Source organism: Oncorhynchus masou, chromosome 12 (assembly GCF_036934945.1).
Source record: "Oncorhynchus masou masou isolate Uvic2021 chromosome 12, UVic_Omas_1.1, whole genome shotgun sequence".
NCBI classification, from domain to species: Eukaryota; Metazoa; Chordata; class Actinopteri; order Salmoniformes; family Salmonidae; genus Oncorhynchus; species Oncorhynchus masou.
The window spans coordinates 87968850-87990144 of NC_088223.1; the positions used below are offsets into that span (position 1 = coordinate 87968850).

Sequence of the window (21295 nt, forward strand, 5' to 3'; positions counted from 1 at the left end):
ACTATTACAACCATTAGCTGGGGCCACCATATGTAAAACAACCATTAGTGCTACTACTACCACCGACTAAGTCTACAAAAGCCATTAGGCCTGCTACTATATATTATTATTAGGCCTTATTATATTACTACTACAACTACAACTATTAAGCCTGCTACAACTACTACTACAACCATTAGGCCTGCTACTACTACAACCATTACGCCTGCTACTACTACAACAACCATTAAGCCTGCTACTACTACAACTACTACTACAACCATTAGGCCTGCTACTACTACAACCATTACGCATGCTACTACTACAACTACTACTACAACCATTAGGCCTGCTACTACTACAACTACTACTACATTAGGCCTGCTACCATTACTACAACCATTAGGCCTGCTACTACTACTACAACCATTAGGCCTGCTACTACTACAACTACTACTTACCATTAGGCCTGCTACTACTACAACCATTAGGCCTGCTACTACTACAACTACTACTACAACCATTAGGCCTGCTACTACTACTACAACCATTAGGCCTGCTACTACTACTACAACCATTAGGCCTGCTACTACTACTATTACCATTAGGCCTGCTACTACTACCACCATTAGGCCTGCTACTACTAACCATTAGGCCTGCTACTACTACAACCATTAGGCCTGCTACTACTACAACCATTAGGCCTGCTACTACTACAACTACTACTACCACCATTAGGCCTGCTACTACTAACACAATTAGGCCTGCTACTACTACCACCATTAGGCCTGCTACTACTACTACCATTAGGCCTGCTACTACTACAACTACTACTACAACCATTAGGCCTGCTACTACTACAACTACTACTACAACCATTAGGCCTGCTACTACTACAACTACTACTACAACCATTAGGCCTGCTACTACTACAACTACTACTACAACCATTAGGCCTGCTACTACTACAACTACTACTACAACCATTAGGCCTGCTACTACTACAACTACTACTACAACCATTAGGCCTGCTACTACTACAACTACTACTACAACCATTAGGCCTGCTACTACTACAACTACTACTACAACCATTAGGCCTGCTACTACTACAACTACTACTACAACCATTAGGCCTGCTACTACTACAACTACTAATACAACCATTAGGCCTGCTACTACTACAACTACTACTACAACCATTAAGCCTGCTACTACTACAACTACTACTACCACCATTAGGCCTGCTACTACTACAACTACAACCATTAGGCCTGCTACTATTACAACTACTACTACAACCATTAGGCCTGCTACTACTACAACTACAACCATTAGGCCTGCTACTACTACCAACCATTAGGCCTGCTACTACTACAACCATTAGGCCTGCTACTACTACCACCATTAGGCCTGCTACTACTACCACCATTAGGCCTGCTACTACTAACACAATTAGGCCTGCTACTACTACCACCATTAGGCCTGCTACTACTACAACCATTAGGCCTGCTACTACTACAACTACTACTACCACCATTAGGCCTGCTACTACTAACACAATTAGGCCTGCTACTACTACCACCATTAGGCCTGCTACTACTACTACCATTAGGCCTGCTACTACTACCACCATTAGGCTTGCTACTACTACAACCATTAGGCCTGCTACTACTACCACCATTAGGCTTGCTACTACTACCACCATTAGGCCTGCTACTACTACCACCATTAGGCCTGCTACTACTACCACCATTAGGCCTGCTACTACTAACACAATTAGGCCTGCTACTACTACCACCATTAGGCCTGCTACTACTACTACCATTAGGCCTGCTACTACTACAACTACTACTACAACCATTAGGCCTGCTACTACTACAACTACTACTACAACCATTAGGCCTGCTACTACTACTACTACAACTACAACCATTAGGCCTGCTACTACTACAACTACTACTACAACCATTAGGCCTGCTACTACTACAACTTAGGCCTGCTACTACTACAACCATTAGGCCTGCTACTACTACAACGACTACTACAACCATTAGGCCTGCTACTACTACTACAACCATTAGGCCTGCTACTACTACAACTACTAATACAACCATTAGGCCTGCTACTACTACAACTACTACTACAACCATTAAGCCTGCTACTACTACAACTACTACTACCACCATTAGGCCTGCTACTACTACAACTACAACCATTAGGCCTGCTACTATTACAACTACTACTACAACCATTAGGCCTGCTACTACTACAACTACAACCATTAGGCCTGCTACTACTACAACTACAACCATTAGGCCTGCTACTACTACAACTACTACTACAACCATTAAGCCTACTACTACTACCATTAAGCCTGCTACTACTACAACCATTAGGCCTGCTACTACTACAACTACTACTACAACCATTAGGCCTGCTACTACTACAACTACAACTATTAAGCCTGCTACTACTACAACTACTACTACAACCATTAGGCCTGCTACTACTACAACCATTACGCCTGCTACTACTACAACAACCATTAAGCCTGCTACTACTACAACTACTACTACAACCATTAGGCCTGCTACTACTACAACCATTTACGCATGCTACTACTACAACTACTACTACAACCATTAGGCCTGCTACTACTACTACAACCATTAGGCCTGCTACTACTACTACAACCATTAGGCCTGCTACTACTACTATTACCATTAGGCCTGCTACTACTACAACCATTAGGCCTGCTACTACTACAACTACTACTACAACCATTAGGCCTGCTACTACTACTACAACCATTAGGCCTGCTACTACTACTACAAACCATTAGGCCTGCTACTACTACTATTACCATTAGGCCTGCTACTACTACCACCATTAGGCCTGCTACTACTAACACAATTAGGCCTGCTACTACTACCACCATTAGGCCTGCTACTACTACAACCATTAGGCCTGCTACTACTACTACCACCATTAGGCCTGCTACTACTAACACAATTAGGCCTGCTACTACTACCACCATTAGGCCTGCTACTAAAACTACCATTAGGCCTGCTACTACTACAACTACTACTACAACCATTAGGCCTGCTACTACTACAACTACTACTACAACCATTAGGCCTGCTACTACTACAACTACAACTTAGGCAACTACATTACTACCACCATTAGGCCTGCTACTACTACAACCACTACAACCATTAGGCCTGCTACTACTACAACTACTACTACAACCATTAGGCCTGCTACTACTACAACTACTACTACAACCATTAGACCTGCTACTACTACAACTACTACTACAACCATTAGGCCTGCTACTACTACAACTACGACTACAACCATTAGGCCTGCTACTACTACAACTACTACTACAACCATTAGGCCTGCTACTACTACAACGACTACTACAACCATTAGGCCTGCTACTACTACAACGACTACTACAACCATTAGGCCTGCTACTACTACAACTACTACTACAACCATTAGGCCTGCTACTACTACAACTACTAATACAACCATTAGGCCTGCTACTACTACAACTACTACTACAACCATTAGGCCTGCTACTACTACAACTACAACCATTAGGCCTGCTACTATTACAACTACTACTACAACCATTAGGCCTGCTACTACTACAACTACAACCATTAGGCCTGCTACTACTACAACTACAACCATTAGGCCTGCTACTACTACAACTACTACTACAACCATTAAGCCTACTACTACTACCATTAAGCCTGCTACTACTACAACCATTAGGCCTGCTACTACTACAACTACTACTACAACCATTAGGCCTGCTACTACTACAACTACAACTATTAAGCCTGCTACTACTACTACTACTACTACAACCATTAGGCCTGCTACTACTACAACCATTACGCCTGCTACTACTACAACAACCATTAAGCCTGCTACTACTACAACTACTACTACAACCATTAGGCCTGCTACTACTACAACCATTACGCATGCTACTACTACAACTACTACTACAACCATTAGGCCTGCTACTACTACTACAACCATTAGGCCTGCTACTACTACTACAACCATTAGGCCTGCTACTACTACTATTACCATTAGGCCAGCTACTACTACAACCATTAGGCCTGCTACTACTACAACTACTACTACAACCATTAGGTCTGCTACTACTACAACTATTAGGACTGCTACTACTACTACAACCATTAAGCCTACTACTACTACCATTAAGCCTGCTACTACTACAACCATTAGGCCTGCTACTACTACAACCAGGCCTGCTACTACTACAACAACCATTAGGCCTGCTACTACTACAACTACTACTACAACTATTAAGCCTGCTACTACTACAACTACTACTACAACCATTAGGCCTGCTACTACTACTAACAACCATTACGCCTGCTACTACTACAACAACCATTAAGCCTGCTACTACTACAACTACTACTATAACCATTAGGCCTGCTACTACTACAACCATTACGCCTGCTACTACTACAACTACTACTACAACCATTAGGCCTGCTACTACTACTACAACCATTAGGCCTGCTACTACTACTACTACCATTAGGCCTGCTACTACTACTACTACCATTAGGCCTGCTACTACTACAACCATTAGGCCTGCTACTACTACAACTACTACTACAACCATTAGGTCTGCTACTACTACAACTATTAGGACTGCTACTACTACTACAACCATTAGGCCTGCTACTACTACTACTACAACTATTAGGCCTGCTACTACTACAGCTACTACTACAACCATTAGGTCTGCTACTACTACAACCATTAGGACTGCTACTACTACAACCATTAGGCCTGCTACTACTACAACTACAACTATTAAGCCTGCTACTACTACAACTACTACTACAACCATTAGGCCTGCTACTACTACAACCATTACGCCTGCTACTACTACAACAACCATTAAGCCTGCTACTACTACAACTACTACTACAACCATTAGGCCTGCTACTACTACAACCATTACGCATGCTACTACTACAACTACTACTACAACCATTAGGCCTGCTACTACTACTACAACCATTAGGCCTGCTACTACTACTACAACCATTAGGCCTGCTACTACTACTATTACCATTAGGCCTGCTACTACTACAACCATTAGGCCTGCTACTACTACAACTACTACTACAACCATTAGGTCTGCTACTACTACAACTATTAGGACTGCTACTACTACTACAACCATTAAGCCTACTACTACTACCATTAAGCCTGCTACTACTACAACCATTAGGCCTGCTACTACTACAACAACCAGGCCTGCTACTACTACAACAACCATTAGGCCTGCTACTACTACAACTACTACTACAACTATTAAGCCTGCTACTACTACAACTACTACTACAACCATTAGGCCTGCTACTACTACAACCATTACGACTGCTACTACTACAACAACCATTAAGCCTGCTACTACTACAACTACTACTATAACCATTAGGCCTGCTACTACTACAACCATTACGCCTGCTACTACTACAACTACTACTACAACCATTAGGCCTGCTACTACTACTACAACCATTAGGCCTGCTACTACTACTACTACCATTAGGCCTGCTACTACTACAACCATTAGGCCTGCTACTACTACAACTACTACTACAACCATTAGGTCTGCTACTACTACAACTATTAGGACTGCTACTACTACTACAACCATTAGGCCTGCTACTACTACTACTACCTATTAGGCCTACTACTACTACAACTATTAGGCCTGCTACTACTACAGCTACTACTACAACCATTAGGTCTGCTACTACTACAACCATTAGGACTGCTACTACTACAACCATTAGGCCTGCTACTACTACAACCATTAGGCCTGCTACTACTACTCCAACCATTAGGCCTGCTACTACTACTCCAACCATTAGGCCTACTACTACTACTCCAACCATTAGGCCTGCTACTACTACTCCAACCATTAGGCCTGCTACTACTACAACTATTAGGACTGCTACTACTACTACTACAACCATTAGGCCTGCTACTACTACTACTACTACTACTACAACAACCATTAGGCCTGCTACTACTACAACTACTACTACTACAACCATTAGGCCTGCTACTACTACAACTATTAGGTCTACTACTACAACCATTAGGTCTACTACTACTACAACTATTAGGTCTACTTGTAAGGCTTTTCCTCTAGTGAAGGAGAAGCGGACCAAAATGCAGCGTGGTGGTTATACATGTTCTTTAATAAAAGGAACTAGACATGAAATAACTAACAAAACAATAAACGTGCGAAAACCTAAACAGTCCTATCTGGTGCAGAGACCGGAACAATCACCCACAAACACACAGTGAAACCCAGGCTACCTAAATATGGTTCCCAATCAGAGACAATGACTAACACCTGCCTCTGTTTGAGAACCATATCAGGCCAGACATAGAAATAGACAAACAAGACATCCAACATAGAATGCCCACTCAGATCACACCCTGACCAACCAAAACATAGAAACATACAAAGCAAACTGTGGTCAGGGTGTGACTCTACTACTACTACAACTATTAGGTCTACTACTACTACTACAACTATTAGATCTACTACTACTACTACTACAACTATTAGATCTACTACTACTACTACTACTACAACTATTAGATCTACTACTACTACTACTACAACTATTAGGTCTACTACTACAACTACTATTAGGTCTACTACTACAACTATTACGTCTACTACTGCTACTACAACTATTACGTCTACTACTGCTACTACAACTATTACGTCTACTACTACTACTACAACTATTAGGTCTACTACTGCTACTACAACTATTAGGTCTACTACTACTACAACTATTAGGTCTACTACTACTACAACTATTATGTCTACTACTACAACTACAACTATTATGTCTACTACTGCTACTACAACTATTAGGTCTACTACTACAACTATTAGGTCTACTACTACAACTACTATTAGGTCTACTACTACAACTATTAGGTCTACTACTGCTACTACACCTATTAGGTCTACTACTGCTACTACAACTATTAGGTCTACTACTACAACTATTAGGTCTACTACTACAACTATTAGGTCTACTACTACAACTATTAGGTCTACTACTACAACTATTAGGTCTACTACTACAACTACTATTAGGTCTACTAATACAACTATTAGGTCTACTACTACTACTACAACTATTATGTCTACTACTACTACAACTATTATGTCTACTACTACTACAACTATTATGTCTACTACTGCTACTACAACTATTAGGTCTACTGCTACTACAACTATTAGGTCTACTACTACTACTACAACTATTAGGTCTACTGCTACTGCAACTATTAGGTCTACTACTGCTACTACAACTATTAGGTCTACTACTGCTACTACAACTATTAGGTCTACTACTGCTACTACAACTATTAGGTCTACTACTACAACTATTAGGTCTACTACTACTTCAACTATTAGGTCTACTACTGCTACTACAACTATTAGGTCTACAACTATTACGTCTACTACTACAACTATTAGGTCTACTACTGCTACTACAACTATTAGGTCTACTACTGCTACTACAACTATTAGGTCTACTACTGCTACTACAACTATTAGGTCTACTACTGCTACTACAACTATTAGGTCTACTACTACAACTATTAGGTCTACTACTACAACTATTAGGTCTACTACTACAACTATTAGGTCTACTACTACTACTATTAGGTCTACTACTGCTACTACAACTATTAGGTCTACTACTGCTACTACAACTATTAGGTCTACTACTGCTACTACAACTATTAGGTCTACTACTACAACTATTAGGTCTACTACTACTACTACAACTATTAGGTCTACTACTACTACTACAACTATTAGGTCTACTACTGCTACTACAACTATTAGGTCTACTACTGCTACAACTATTAGGTCTACTACTACAACTATTAGGTCTACTACTACAACTATTAGGTCTACTACTACAACTATTAGGTCTACTAACTACTTAGGTCTACTACTGCTACTACAACTACTACTACAACTATAGGTCTACTACTACAACTATTAGGTCTACTACTAAACTATTAGGTCTACTACTGCTACTACTATTAGGTCTACTACTACTACAACTATTAGGTCTACTACTACAACTATTAGGTCTACTACTACTTCAACTATTAGGTCTACTACTGCTACTACAACTATTAGGTCTACTACTACTACTACAACTATTAGGTCTACTACTACAACTATTAGGTCTACTACTACAACTATTAGGTCTACTACTACTACTACAACTATTAGGTCTACTACTGCTACTACAACTATTAGGTCTACTACTACAACTATTAGGTCTACTACTACAACTATTAGGTCTACTACTACTACAACTATTACGTCTACTACTACTAAACTATTAGGTCTACTACTACTACTACAACTATTAGGTCTACTACTACAACTATTAGGTCTACTACTACAACTATTAGGTCTACTACTACTACAACTATTACGTCTACTACTACTACTACAACTATTAGGTCTACTACTACTACTACAACTATTAGGTCTACTACTGCTACTACAACTATTAGGTCTACTACTACAATTAGGTCTACTACTACAACTATTAGGTCTACTACTACAACTATTAGGTCTACTACTACTACTACTACTATTAGGTCTACTACTACAACTATTAGGTCTACTACTACTACTACAACTATTAGGTCTACTACTACTACTACAACTATTAGGTCTACTACTACTACTACAACTATTAGGTCTACTACTACTACTACAACTATTAGGTCTACTACTACAACTATTAGGTCTACTACTACAACTATTAGGTCTACTACTACAACTATTAGGTCTACTACTACTACTACAACTATTAGGTCTACTACTACAACTATTACGTCTACTACTACAACTATTAGGTCTACTACTACTACTACAACTATTAGGTCTACTACTACAACTATTAGGTCTACTACTATTAGGTCTACTACTACAACTATTAGGTCTACTACTACTACAACTATTAGGTCTACTACTACAACTATTAGGTCTACTACTACAACTATTAGGTCTACTACTACAACTATTAGGTCTACTACTACTACTACAACTATTAGGTCTACTACTGCTACTACAACTATTAGGTCTACTACTGCTACTACAACTATTAGGTCTACTACTACAACTATTAGGTCTACTACTACTATTAGGTCTACTACTACTATTAGGTCTACTACTACTACTACTACAACTATTAGGTCTACTACTACTACTACAACTATTAGGTCTACTACTGCTACAACTATTAGGTCTACTACTACAACTATTAGGTCTACTACTACTACTACAACTATTAGGTCTACTACTACTGCTACAACTATTAGGTCTACTACTACTACTACTACTACAACTATTAGGTCTACTACTACTACTACAACTATTAGGTCTACTACTACAACTATTAGGTCTACTACTGCTACTACAACTATTAGGTCTACTACTACAACTATTAGGTCTACTACTACTACTACAACTATTAGGTCTACTACTGCTACTACAACTATTAGGTCTACTACTACAACTATTAGGTCTACTACTGCTACTACAACTATTAGGTCTACTACTGCTACTATTAGGTCTACTACTGCTACTACAACTATTAGGTCTACTACTGCTACTACAACTATTAGGTCTACTACTACTACAACTATTAGGTCTACTACTACTACTACAACTATTAGGTCTACTACTGCTACTACAACTATTAGGTCTACTACTACTACTACAACTATTAGGTCTACTACTGCTACTACAACTATTAGGTCTACTACTACAACTATTAGGTCTACTACTACAACTATTAGGTCTACTACTACAACTATTAGGTCTACTACTGCTACTACAACTATTAGGTCTACTACTGCTACTACAACTATTAGGTCTACTACTACTACTACAACTATTAGGTCTACTACTACAACTATTAGGTCTACTACTACAACTATTAGGTCTACTACTACAACTATTAGGTCTACTACTACTACTACAACTATTAGGTCTACTACTACAACTATTAGGTCTACTACTACAACTATTAGGTCTACTACTACTACTACAACTATTAGGTCTACTACTACTACTACTACAACTATTAGGTCTACTACTACAACTATTAGGTCTACTACTACAACTATTAGGTCTACTACTACTACTACAACTATTAGGTCTACTACTGCTACTACAACTATTAGGTCTACTACTACAACTATTAGGTCTACTACTACAACTATTAGGTCTACTACTACTACTACAACTATTAGGTCTACTACTACTACTACAACTATTAGGTCTACTACTTTTTGCTGTTAAAATAGGGCTCCTGAATTTTCCGATTATTTTTCTCAATAGTATGAGGTCAGTCAGTCCCACTATGAGATGTTAGCATGCGAACAGTCAGTCAGTCCCACTATGAGATGTTAGCATGCGAACAGTCAGTCAGTCCCACTATGAGATGTTAGCATGCGAACAGTCAGTCAGTCTCACTGTGAGATGTTAGCATGCGAACAGTCAGTCAGTCCCACTGTGAGATGTTAGCATGCGAACAGTCAGTCAGTCTCACTGTGAGATGTTAGCATGCGAACAGTCAGTCAGTCCCACTGTGAGATGTTAGCATGCGAACAGTCAGTCAGTCTCACTGTGAGATGTTAGCATGCGAACAGTCAGTCAGTCCCACTGTGAGATGTTAGCATGCGAACAGTCAGTCAGTCTCACTGTGAGATGTTAGCATGCGAACAGTCAGTCAGTCCCACTGTGAGATGTTAGCATGCGAACAGTCAGTCAGTCCCACTATGAGATGTTAGCATGCGAACAGTCAGTCAGTCTCACTGTGAGATGTTAGCATGCGAACAGTCAGTCAGTCCCACTGTGAGATGTTAGCATGCGAACAGTCAGTCAGTCTCACTGTGAGATGTTAGCATGCGAACAGTCAGTCAGTCTCACTGTGAGATGTTAGCATGCGAACAGTCAGTCAGTCCCACTGTGAGATGTTAGCATGCGAACAGTCAGTCAGTCCCACTATGAGATGTTAGCATGCAAACAGTCAGTCAGTCTCACTGTGAGATGTTAGCATGCGAACAGTCAGTCAGTCTCACTGTGAGATGTTAGCATGCGAACAGTCAGTCAGTCTCACTATGAGATGTTAGCATGCGAACAGTCAGTCAGTCTCACTGTGAGATGTTAGCATGCAAACAGTCAGTCAGTCTCACTGTGAGATGTTAGCATGCGAACAGTCAGTCTCACTGTGAGATGTTAGCATGCGAACAGTCAGTCAGTCTCACTGTGAGATGTTAGCATGCGAACAGTCAGTCAGTCTCACTGTGAGATGTTAGCATGCGAACAGTCAGTCAGTCCCACTATGAGATGTTAGCATGCGAACAGTGGACAGTCAGTCTGCCACTGTGAGATGTTAGCAGCGAACAGTCAGTCAGTCACTGAGATGTTACAGTAACAGTCAGTCAGTCAGTCCAGGGGACTAGCAGAGGACAGATGTTAGTACAGTAGCAGACAGTCAGCAGCAGGGGACAGTAGCAGAGGACAGTAGCAGAGGACAGCAGCAGAGGACAGCAGCAGAGGACAGTAGCAGAGGACAGCAGCAGGGGACCGAGTCCCACTGATAGAGACCTACTACATGGAGAAATGACAAGGGACCGGAGTTATTCCTGAACCAGACCAGAAGAAACCAGGCCTATAGTGATAGGAAAATCTCAGGACTCAGGAAATGACTGACACAAACTGAGATACACCTAATACAAAGTATGTGATTCTTCTATATCCATAGATTGAGACCTCTTTTGTATATGACTCTGGTCTGGACTTAGCTGCTGTGGGTCATGCTGACACTAAAATAGGATCTTGAGTGGTTTGTGTCCTCTTAGTCTCCCTGACCACTGATCATTAGGATCAGTTATAATGGCTGCTGTCATTGTCTGTGCAAGAGAGCCGAGTGAGATTGCAAATACAGCAGTGTTCTCTTTCACCGGCTGTGTCCATACACATGTACACAGGTCACATGACACGTGTCAAATGACACAAACTCCAACTGCAAGGCACAGATCGGAGTGTACATCTGAGGTCGAACATGGCAGTAAGCTTGCCAGCCAGTGAAGTATAGAGTCAGTCAGCCTAGGGCTGTGTTTGGCGGTTACATACAGGATACGGTCACTCACCATTGGCTCCATATGACTAAAGACCAATTCAAATTCTCCCCAAAATGTGCATTCATTCAAGAATTTCAAAGCATTGTATTGGTGTAAGACATTAGGTAGGAACTCCATCTTCACCAATCCAGTGTTGTTTTTTTTCATCCTCGAGGGTGAGTGAATGAGTTAACAATCCTGTGTCACAAACCCCACCCCCCCCCCATCTCTAATCGCCATGGCAACAGGGCCGGACAGGTGAGGCAGGGATGTCGTGAGGAGGAGGTCTGAGATCTCACACACTGCATTATGCAGCACTGGCATGTGTTTCTGGTTTCACCTCCCAACACACACACAGTACCCCCACAGACACACACACACACCTGGGTGCCTTGCTCTGCCAACCTGAGCTCCTCAACAGTAGTGTGAACTGTGACACAGGGCCTGTCTGTGAAGGTGGGTCCTATCAGCCTGCTGTTGCTGCTGAGGGCAGACATTATGATTAGCTAGGAGAAGGAGACACTGGCTGGCATACTATTGTGGGGTCACTGGGATGTGCCATGCATCAGCTGATCCTGGATTTGTTCTGTCCTGTCGCCCGGCTCTTTCCAGTGAAGCGCCTGAGGAGGGGGGCCGGGGTCAACGGCAAATGAGGAGGCAATTTTGAAGATAATTCTTCCTCTAATGGGATCAGTGACTTGAGGGCAAAGCAAAGCAAGTAGGAAAGCTGTAATGAATTTGGGGATGAACGGATGGAGAATATTACTCAACTAAATATTTGTATTCCTCAGTTGGACATGTAATGGTTTAAATGGCTTACAGTAAAAAAGCATTTATAAGTGCTAAGGCCATTGAATAAAAGGAAATTGGTGTTAGTTGGAATTTAGATACAGTAAGAAACCGTAGTATTGATTTCCTTTTCTTTTAAAGAAATAATAGCACAGGCACATCAATAACTTGGACAGTGGTGAAGTTAACACAACAGACAGGCTACTCCAATATCTCATTATCCATGTTGTTCGCAAGCACAAACAACCGCTGAGGGAGAGGCTCTTGTTTTTTATCAAAAAAATTAAAAACAGAAAAGTGGTGCGTGCGTATGTATTCACCTCCTTTACTATGAAGCCCCTAAATAAGATCTGGTGCAACCAATTACCTTCAGGAGTCACAGAATGAGTTAAATGAAGTCCACCTGTGTGCAATCTAAGTGTCACATGATCTGTCACATGATCTCAGTATATATACACCTGTTCTGAAAGGCCCCAGAGTCTGCCACACCACTGTAAGGTTAAACATAAAGGTTACGTTGTATTTGCAGTGAGATAGATAAAAGCCATTGAGGTTTGATGGGAGCTGCCTGGTGACCATTACTCTCCACCTGAATGCCAGAATCAAGATGGCTGCGAGGCTTTGGGCCTTTAAGTGTTCACTGACATTAATGGACAGGATGAGATGTTCCAATACAGCGCCTTGCAAAAGTATTCATCCCCCTTGGCGTTTTTCCTATTTTGATGCATTACAACCTGTAATTTAAATATATTTTTATTTGGATTTCATGTAATGGACATACACAAAATCAAAAACGGAAAAGTGCTGTGTGTGCATATGTATTCACCCCATTGGATATGAAGCACCTAAATGAGATCTGGTGCAACCAATTACCTTCAGGAGTCACATAATGAGTTAAATAAAGTCCACCTGTGTGCAATCTCAATGTCACATGATCTGTCACATGATCTCAGTATATATACACCTGTTCTGAAAGGCCCCAGAGTCTGCAACACCACTAAGCAAGGGGCACCATGTAGACCAAGGATCTCTCCAAACAGGTCAGGGACAAAGTTGTGGAGAAGTACAGATCAGGGTTGGGTTATAAAAAAAATATCAAAAACTTTGAACATCCCACAGAGCACCATTAAATCCATTATTAAAAAATGGAAAGAATATGGCACCACAACAAACCTGCCAAGAGAGGGCCGCCCACCACAACTCACAGACCGGGCAAGGATGGAGTTAATCAGAGAGGCAACAAAGAGACCAAAGATAACTCTGAAGGAGCTACAAAGCTATCTGTCCATAGGACCACTTTAAGCTGTACACTCCACAGAGCTGGGCTTTATGGAAGAATGGCCAGAAAAAAATAAGCAAACACATTTGGTGTTCACCAAAAGGCATGTGGGATACTCCCCAAACATATGGAATAAGGTACTCTGGTCAGATGAGACTAAAATGAAGCTTTTTGGCCATCAAGGAAAATGCTATGTCTGGGGAAAACCCATCACCCTGTGACACCATCCCCACAGTGAAGCATGGTAGTGGCAACATCATGCTGTGGGGATGTGTTTCATCAGCAGGGACTGGGAAACTGGTCAGAATTGAAGGAATGATGGATGAAGCTAAATACAGGGAAATTCTTGAGGGAAACCTGTTTCAGTCTTCCAGAGATTTGAGACTGGGACGAAGGTTCACCTCCAGCAGGACAATGTCCCTAAGCATACTGCTAAAACAACACTCGAGCGGTTTAAGTGGAAACATTTAAATATCTTGGAATGGCCTCAATCCAATTGAGAATCTTTGGTGTGACTTAAAGATTGCTGTAAACCAGCTGAACCCATCCAACTTGAAGGAGCTGGAGCAGTTTTGCCTTAAAGAATGGACAAAATCCCAGTGGCAAGATGTGCCAAGCTTATAGAGACATAACCCAAGAGACTTGCAGCTGTAATTGCTGCAAAAGGTGGTTCTACAAAGTATTGACTTTGTGTGGGTGAATAGTAATGAACGCTCAAGTAGTTTTTTTGTCTTATTTCGTGTTTGTTTCACAATAAAAAAATATTTTGCATCTTCAAAGTGGTAGGCATGTTGTGCAAATGGGACGAACGAGTGGTGATTTCCCGGGCCAAGGGCGGTCAATTTAAAATGATTTCCTTCCTTCCTCCCTCGCCCTGCAAGTGTAAACTCATTAGACTTCATGATAGGTCATCAGAAGTGTCCACTTAATTTGAGGGCTGAGGGTGTGTCCAACCCCCCCCCCCCACACACACACTGACTGAGTATCTCTCTCTCAGATTCCAACTGCTGATTCATGTTTATTCATAAATACTGTAAATCTACCAAAGAAAGGTCTGTTAATTGCTCACTTGAATATATGCAGTTCAAGGAACAAAATTCATGAAATATGTTGTCTAGTACAGTCAAACAATATTCATGTATTGGCAATATCAGAGACTCACGTGGACTCTTCTATTGAGGATGCTGAGATCTCTATACATGGAGACAGAAATAGATATGGAGGTGGAGCTGCAGTTTACATCCAGAATCATATTCCAGCATATCAACGTAAGGTCTTAATGTTGAATGGATTAGAGGCTCTATGGGTACAGGTGCATTTACCACATTTGAAACCTATACTAGTTGGTTCCTGATATAGGCCACCTAGTGCTGATGTGAAATATCTTGATATAATTTGTTAAATGTTGGATAAGGTATCTGATGAAAATAGGGCAATATATTTTTGGGGAGACATGAATATTGATTTTTTTTTAACACCAACTGTCCAATGAGAAAGAAATGTATTTCTGTTGCCAATGTATGTAAACTGACCCAAGTTATGACATCATCAACCAGAACATTCACTAATAGGTCCGGTATTATATCATCAACTTGTATCAATCACATTTTTACTAACATGGCTAAACACTGTTCTAAAGCTGCATCAGTGTCATTAGGTGATCGTAATGTGGTTGCACTCACTAGGAAAACTAAAATACTAATGGCTGGCCCTAAGGTAATCTACCGCAGATCCTACAGAGGGTTCAATCAGGACTCACTCACTAGGAAAACTAAAATACTAATGGCTGGCCCTAAGGTAATCTACCGCAGATCCTACAGAGGGTTCAATCAGGACTCACTCACTAGGAAAACTAAAATACCAATGGCTGGCCCTAAGGTAATCTACCGCAGATCCTACAGAGGGTTCAATCAGGGAGGGTTCAAAGGACTTAAAATAATGGCTGGCCCTAAGGACTAATTTCCTACAGAGGGTTCAATCAGGACTAATTTGTGGATGAGATTAAGAATGTGCCAATGGTTAGAAGTGAAATGTCACTAAGTTTGTTTATGAAATGATTTATGAGTATAGCTGATAAGCATACCCCTTTAACAAAATGCACTGTGAGGTCAAACGGTGCCCCATAGATTGATGAGGAGCTGAGAAATTTAATGATTCAATGTTATGATGCCAAAAAGTAGAAGATAAATCTGGCACTCTGTTCGAAAAGCAAAGTTATTGTAAATTAAGTAATCGTGTGACCAAGATAAACAAAGGATAGAAGGGATTCTATCAGCACAACATTGATGACGTAAAGGGTGATGGGAAAAAACTGTGGAGAAAGTTGAACACCATTATGGGTAGGAATTCAAACATGTCTGCCTGTTTTATTGAATCAGAGGGTATATTTAGTACAACTTCACACGACATCGAAAAAACTACTTTAATGAATATTTTACAGGCAAAGTGGACACGTTGAGGAATGATATGATTCCAACTGATGGCTCCATGTCATATACCCTTATAAAAGACTGGATCATGAAGGAGAGAAAATGCATGTTCAAATTTCATGAAGTAGAAAGGGAAGAGGTAGAAAAGATGCTGTTGTCTCTTTTGGATGACAAGTTACCTGGTACAGATAATCTTGATGCCAAATTGCTTAGAGTTACAGCTAACCAAATATTTACCCTAATCTCTCATATTTGTAATAAGTGCTTGATGTATGGGGTGTGCCCAGAAGTCTGGAAAGAGTCAAAGGTTATTCCACTACCTAAGTATAAAACAATATCTGCATTCACTGGTCCTAATGGTCATCCTATAAGCTTGCTGCCTGTGTTAAGTAAATTATTGGAAAAAATGGTATCTGTAAAAATCAAGGATGATTTCTCATGTTATGGTCTGATAACACGTTTCCAGTATGCATACAAAGAAGGGCATTATACGAGTACGGCCTTAGCACAAATGACAGATGATTGGTTAAAGAGTATGGATGACAGGAAGTTAGTTGGTGCAGTGTTGCCATATTTCAGTGCTGCTTTTGATATAATTTATCATGAACTGTTACTAGGTCAACTCAAATGTTATGGTTTTAAGTCTGCAGCTCTATCCTGGATGGAAAGCGATCTATCCAGGAGAAGGCAAAAAGTGTTTTTTAATGGTAGCTTTTCAAGCAGCAAAGATATACACTGTGGTGTTCCTCAAGGAAGCTGCCTAGGCCCACTTCTCTACTCTATCTTTACTAATGATTTACCATCAGTAATGAACAAAGCAAGAGTGGGCATGTATGCTGATGACTCTACAATGTATAGCGCAGCATCAGAATGTAATGAGCTAACAGATGTACTGAGCAGTGAACTAAGAATGGTGTATGAGTGGGCTGTTATGAACAAATTGGTATTGAACATTTCTAAAATGAAATGTATTGTATTTGGTTCAAGATATACACCTAGGTATTTGTAGTTGTCCACATATTCTAAGTCAGAACCGTCCAGAGGAGTGATGCTAGTCGGGCGAGCGAGGGCAGCGATCGGTTGAAGAGCATGCATTTAGTTTTACTTGCACTTAAGAGCAGTTGGAGGCCACAGAAGGAGTGTTGTATGGCATTGAAGCTCATCTGGAGGTTTGTTTAACACAGTGTCCAAAGAAGGGCCATATGTATACAGAATGATGTCGTCTGCGTAGAGGTGGATCAGAGAATTACCAGCAGCAAGAGAGACATCATTGATACATACAGAGAAATGAGTTGACCTGAGAATTGAATTGGCAGGATAGATATAGGTCTGTAACAGTTTGGGTCTAGAGTGTCTCCCCCTTTCAAGAGGGGGATGACCGCGGCAGTTTTCGAATCTTTAGGGATCTCAGACGATACGAAAGAGAGGTTGAACAGGCTTGGAATAGTGGTTGCAACAATTGCGGCGGATAATTTTAGAAATTGAGGGTCCAGATTGTCTAGCCCAGCTGATGACTGGAAGTCTATAGGCACGATAGCATCCCTTTAAGCACTACTGAACTAAAGAGACATTTGGGTGCCAAATGAATGGCTAATTTAGGTGAGAGGAGCCAAAAGATCTCTCACTGAAAAGACTCGTAATGCCATTAATACAAGGGAAGATATACATTGAAACCTTCATCAAAGCAGTACTCTCTTGCTCAGTAACAGGCAATGGCTGAGAGTCAAGGTAACAATGCATGTCCAAAATACTTATAAGCTGATACTTTCTCCTGAGCTACAGTCTGCTGGCTTTACTCTCGTGTGAAAAGTCAAAAACCATAGAGACAAAAGGAGTGTAATAACTAGCCGCTCCCTGGAGGAATCAAATCACATTTTATTTGTCACATACACGTGTTTAGCAGATGTTATTGCGGGTGTAGCGAAATGCTTGTGTTTCTAGGTCCAACTGTGCAGTAATATCTAACAATTTCACAACAACACACACAATAAACACAAATCTAAAGTAAAGGAATGGAATTAAGAATATATAAATATTTGGAAGAGCAATGTCAGAGCGGCATAGACTAAGATACAGTAGAATAGTATAGAATACAGTATATGAGATGAGTAATGCATAGACTAAAATACAGTAGAATAGTATAGAATACAGTATATGAGATGAGTAATGCATAGACTAAGATACAGTAGAATAGTATAGAATACAGTATATGAGATGAGTAATGCATAGACTAAGATACAGTAGAATAGTATAGAATACAGTATATGAGATGAGTAATGCATAGACTAAGATACAGTAGAATAGTATAGAATACAGTATATGAGATGAGTAATGCAAAACATGTAAAAGAGTGACTAGTGTTCCAGTATAAAAGTGGCCAGTGATTCCAAGTCTATGTTCTCTCTCCGCCAAGCTAGCCAAGTTATTTTGTAGAATCTTGTGAGTGAGTTCTAGAAGCTCGACACATGTTCAGCAATGTGCAGTCAGTCCACATTTGTTTACAGCTGTAAAGATTTTTGTTGGTGGAAGGTGAGGAAGACCAAAGTGCAGCGTTGTACATATCCATAATACTGTTAATCCAGATGAACGCACCAACAAAAACATAACCAAACAGTTCTGACAAGTGCAACAAACACGAACCAGAGAATAATTACCCACACCTCATAGTGGGAAAACAGGCTACCTAAGTATGGCTCTCAAGCAGAGACAACGATTGACAGCTGCCTCTGATTGAGAACCATACCAGGCCAAACACATAGAAAAAGAAAACATAAACCTACAACATAGAATACCCACCCACATCACACCCTAAACCAAACTAAAAATAGAAACCTACAAAGCAATCTACGGTACGTCACTGCCTGGTAATAGCAATATAATGGTGTGTAGACCTAACAACGTGATATACCAGTGACCTCGGGACACTGTTGCATTGGGAGGACCACCTCAAGGGACATAGGACAAAGGTACATTTTTTTGCCATGTGCATTGCCTAGGTGTGCATATGCAATAACTGCAATGTAAACATGAAGAAGATCAATACCGGTTATCTATGCAAGGAGCTATCACAGACGTATTTGTGTACATGTACAAGCCCCTACCCCTCAAACCCAAACTGAATCACACCAACTAAAATCATAACAACAACATCTGTAACATGACACATCTGAAATCCCGCCGCGGAAATAACAGTGTGAAGTAACCACCTCAGGGGTCGCAGTTAAGTGCCAACCATTATATTAATACCCGTCTTTCTCATTCACAAAGCACTGGATACATACATTATATACTACTGGAATGAAAACGGTGGGTACACAATATCCATTAAATTATGCTCGTCAATGAGATGTGATATGCAACTCTGGGTTATTATTGAATACAGTATAATTGTTGGACATGTCAACGAACCAAGAACCACCACCACTGTTAGTTATTTAAAGCAAGTTTCGGTGCAACTCCCCCATCCTCCTGCAGCTGCGAATTAAAAATGTCACGCTCCCCCACTTTAGAATGTCGACCCCCAAGAAAATACGCATTAAATGAAACAGAATTAGGTTATATGATTGCAAAAATGTGTCTGTGAACACAACAAAGCATAATTTGAGTTAGAACATTTTATAACAGCATGTAACGTTATGATGTTCTGCATTCCTGAGACAAACAGTGACCCACATTTATTGTGTAGAAAGATGGCTATAGCTAGCATGCTAGCAGGATGACTAACTACAACATTAAACGCCTTTATTCAAAACAGACAAAAGCAGTCATTTAACACGGAACAGTACGAATTTTCAAGATCATAAAATGTTGCCTAAATAGCTAACTATTATTCGCATGAGGCCGGATGGGGCTATAGACGTGGCCGCCACGATGTTATAGGCGGCTGCAATAAAGAGAAGACACAAGGGGGGACAAGGCGCATGAAGTCAGCATGTAACCAAAAACCACCAATCATCGACCAAAAACCACCCCGAAGGTATGAAACTCATTTCTTACCTCCAGTTCCGTCAGAATTTTCGTTTAAACTGCCTGAAGAATCATGGTGACTACCCACACAACCACCCATGGATGTTTTAACTGCGCTACCCCCGCAGACCCCTCTTGCTCAAGTCTTCCTCTTAGAATAGAAATTGAAAGGACGCAAGCATCAGCTGGGAAGAGGCGGAGTGAACACACATCACAAGGTGCCCGCTTCAAAAAGAGAAAAGAAGGGGGTACGAAGAGGGAGGAAATAGAGGTAAAGAATGGGCGGATGAGAAGGGAGGACGGAGAGAACACAACTCGGCAAAGTGTAACTGAGATGAGAACAGTTTCTAGTATAATGCATTGTCCCCCATGCATACCAGGGCAATTTCAAGCACATGGGTGAAAATCAAATGTGAAATAAGATGTGAAACCATTATGTTCTATTCTATTCTGTTAGTCTCTAGTTTACTATATAATGTTATACTCTATTCTACTCTATTCCACTCTTTCTCTATCAAATTCATACTTTATTATTGTGGTTCTAAAGGCTACACATCGCTGGGTTTTC

The 21295-nt window shown here is 40.7% G+C and overlaps 1 protein-coding gene across 1 annotated transcript in view; it reads right to left on the reverse strand.

Annotated features, from left to right (window-relative positions):
* Nucleotides 1-20947, reverse strand: part of LOC135551002 (ubiquitin domain-containing protein 2-like) — an 85802-nt gene extending 64855 nt beyond the window's left edge. Inside the window, exon 1 of the mRNA XM_064982351.1 lies at nucleotides 20758-20947. Coding sequence (XP_064838423.1) covers nucleotides 20758-20827 — 70 coding nt within the window. The 5' untranslated portion in view covers nucleotides 20828-20947. The remainder of the gene's footprint in view (nucleotides 1-20757) is intronic.
* Nucleotides 20948-21295: the final 348 nt, after the last annotated feature.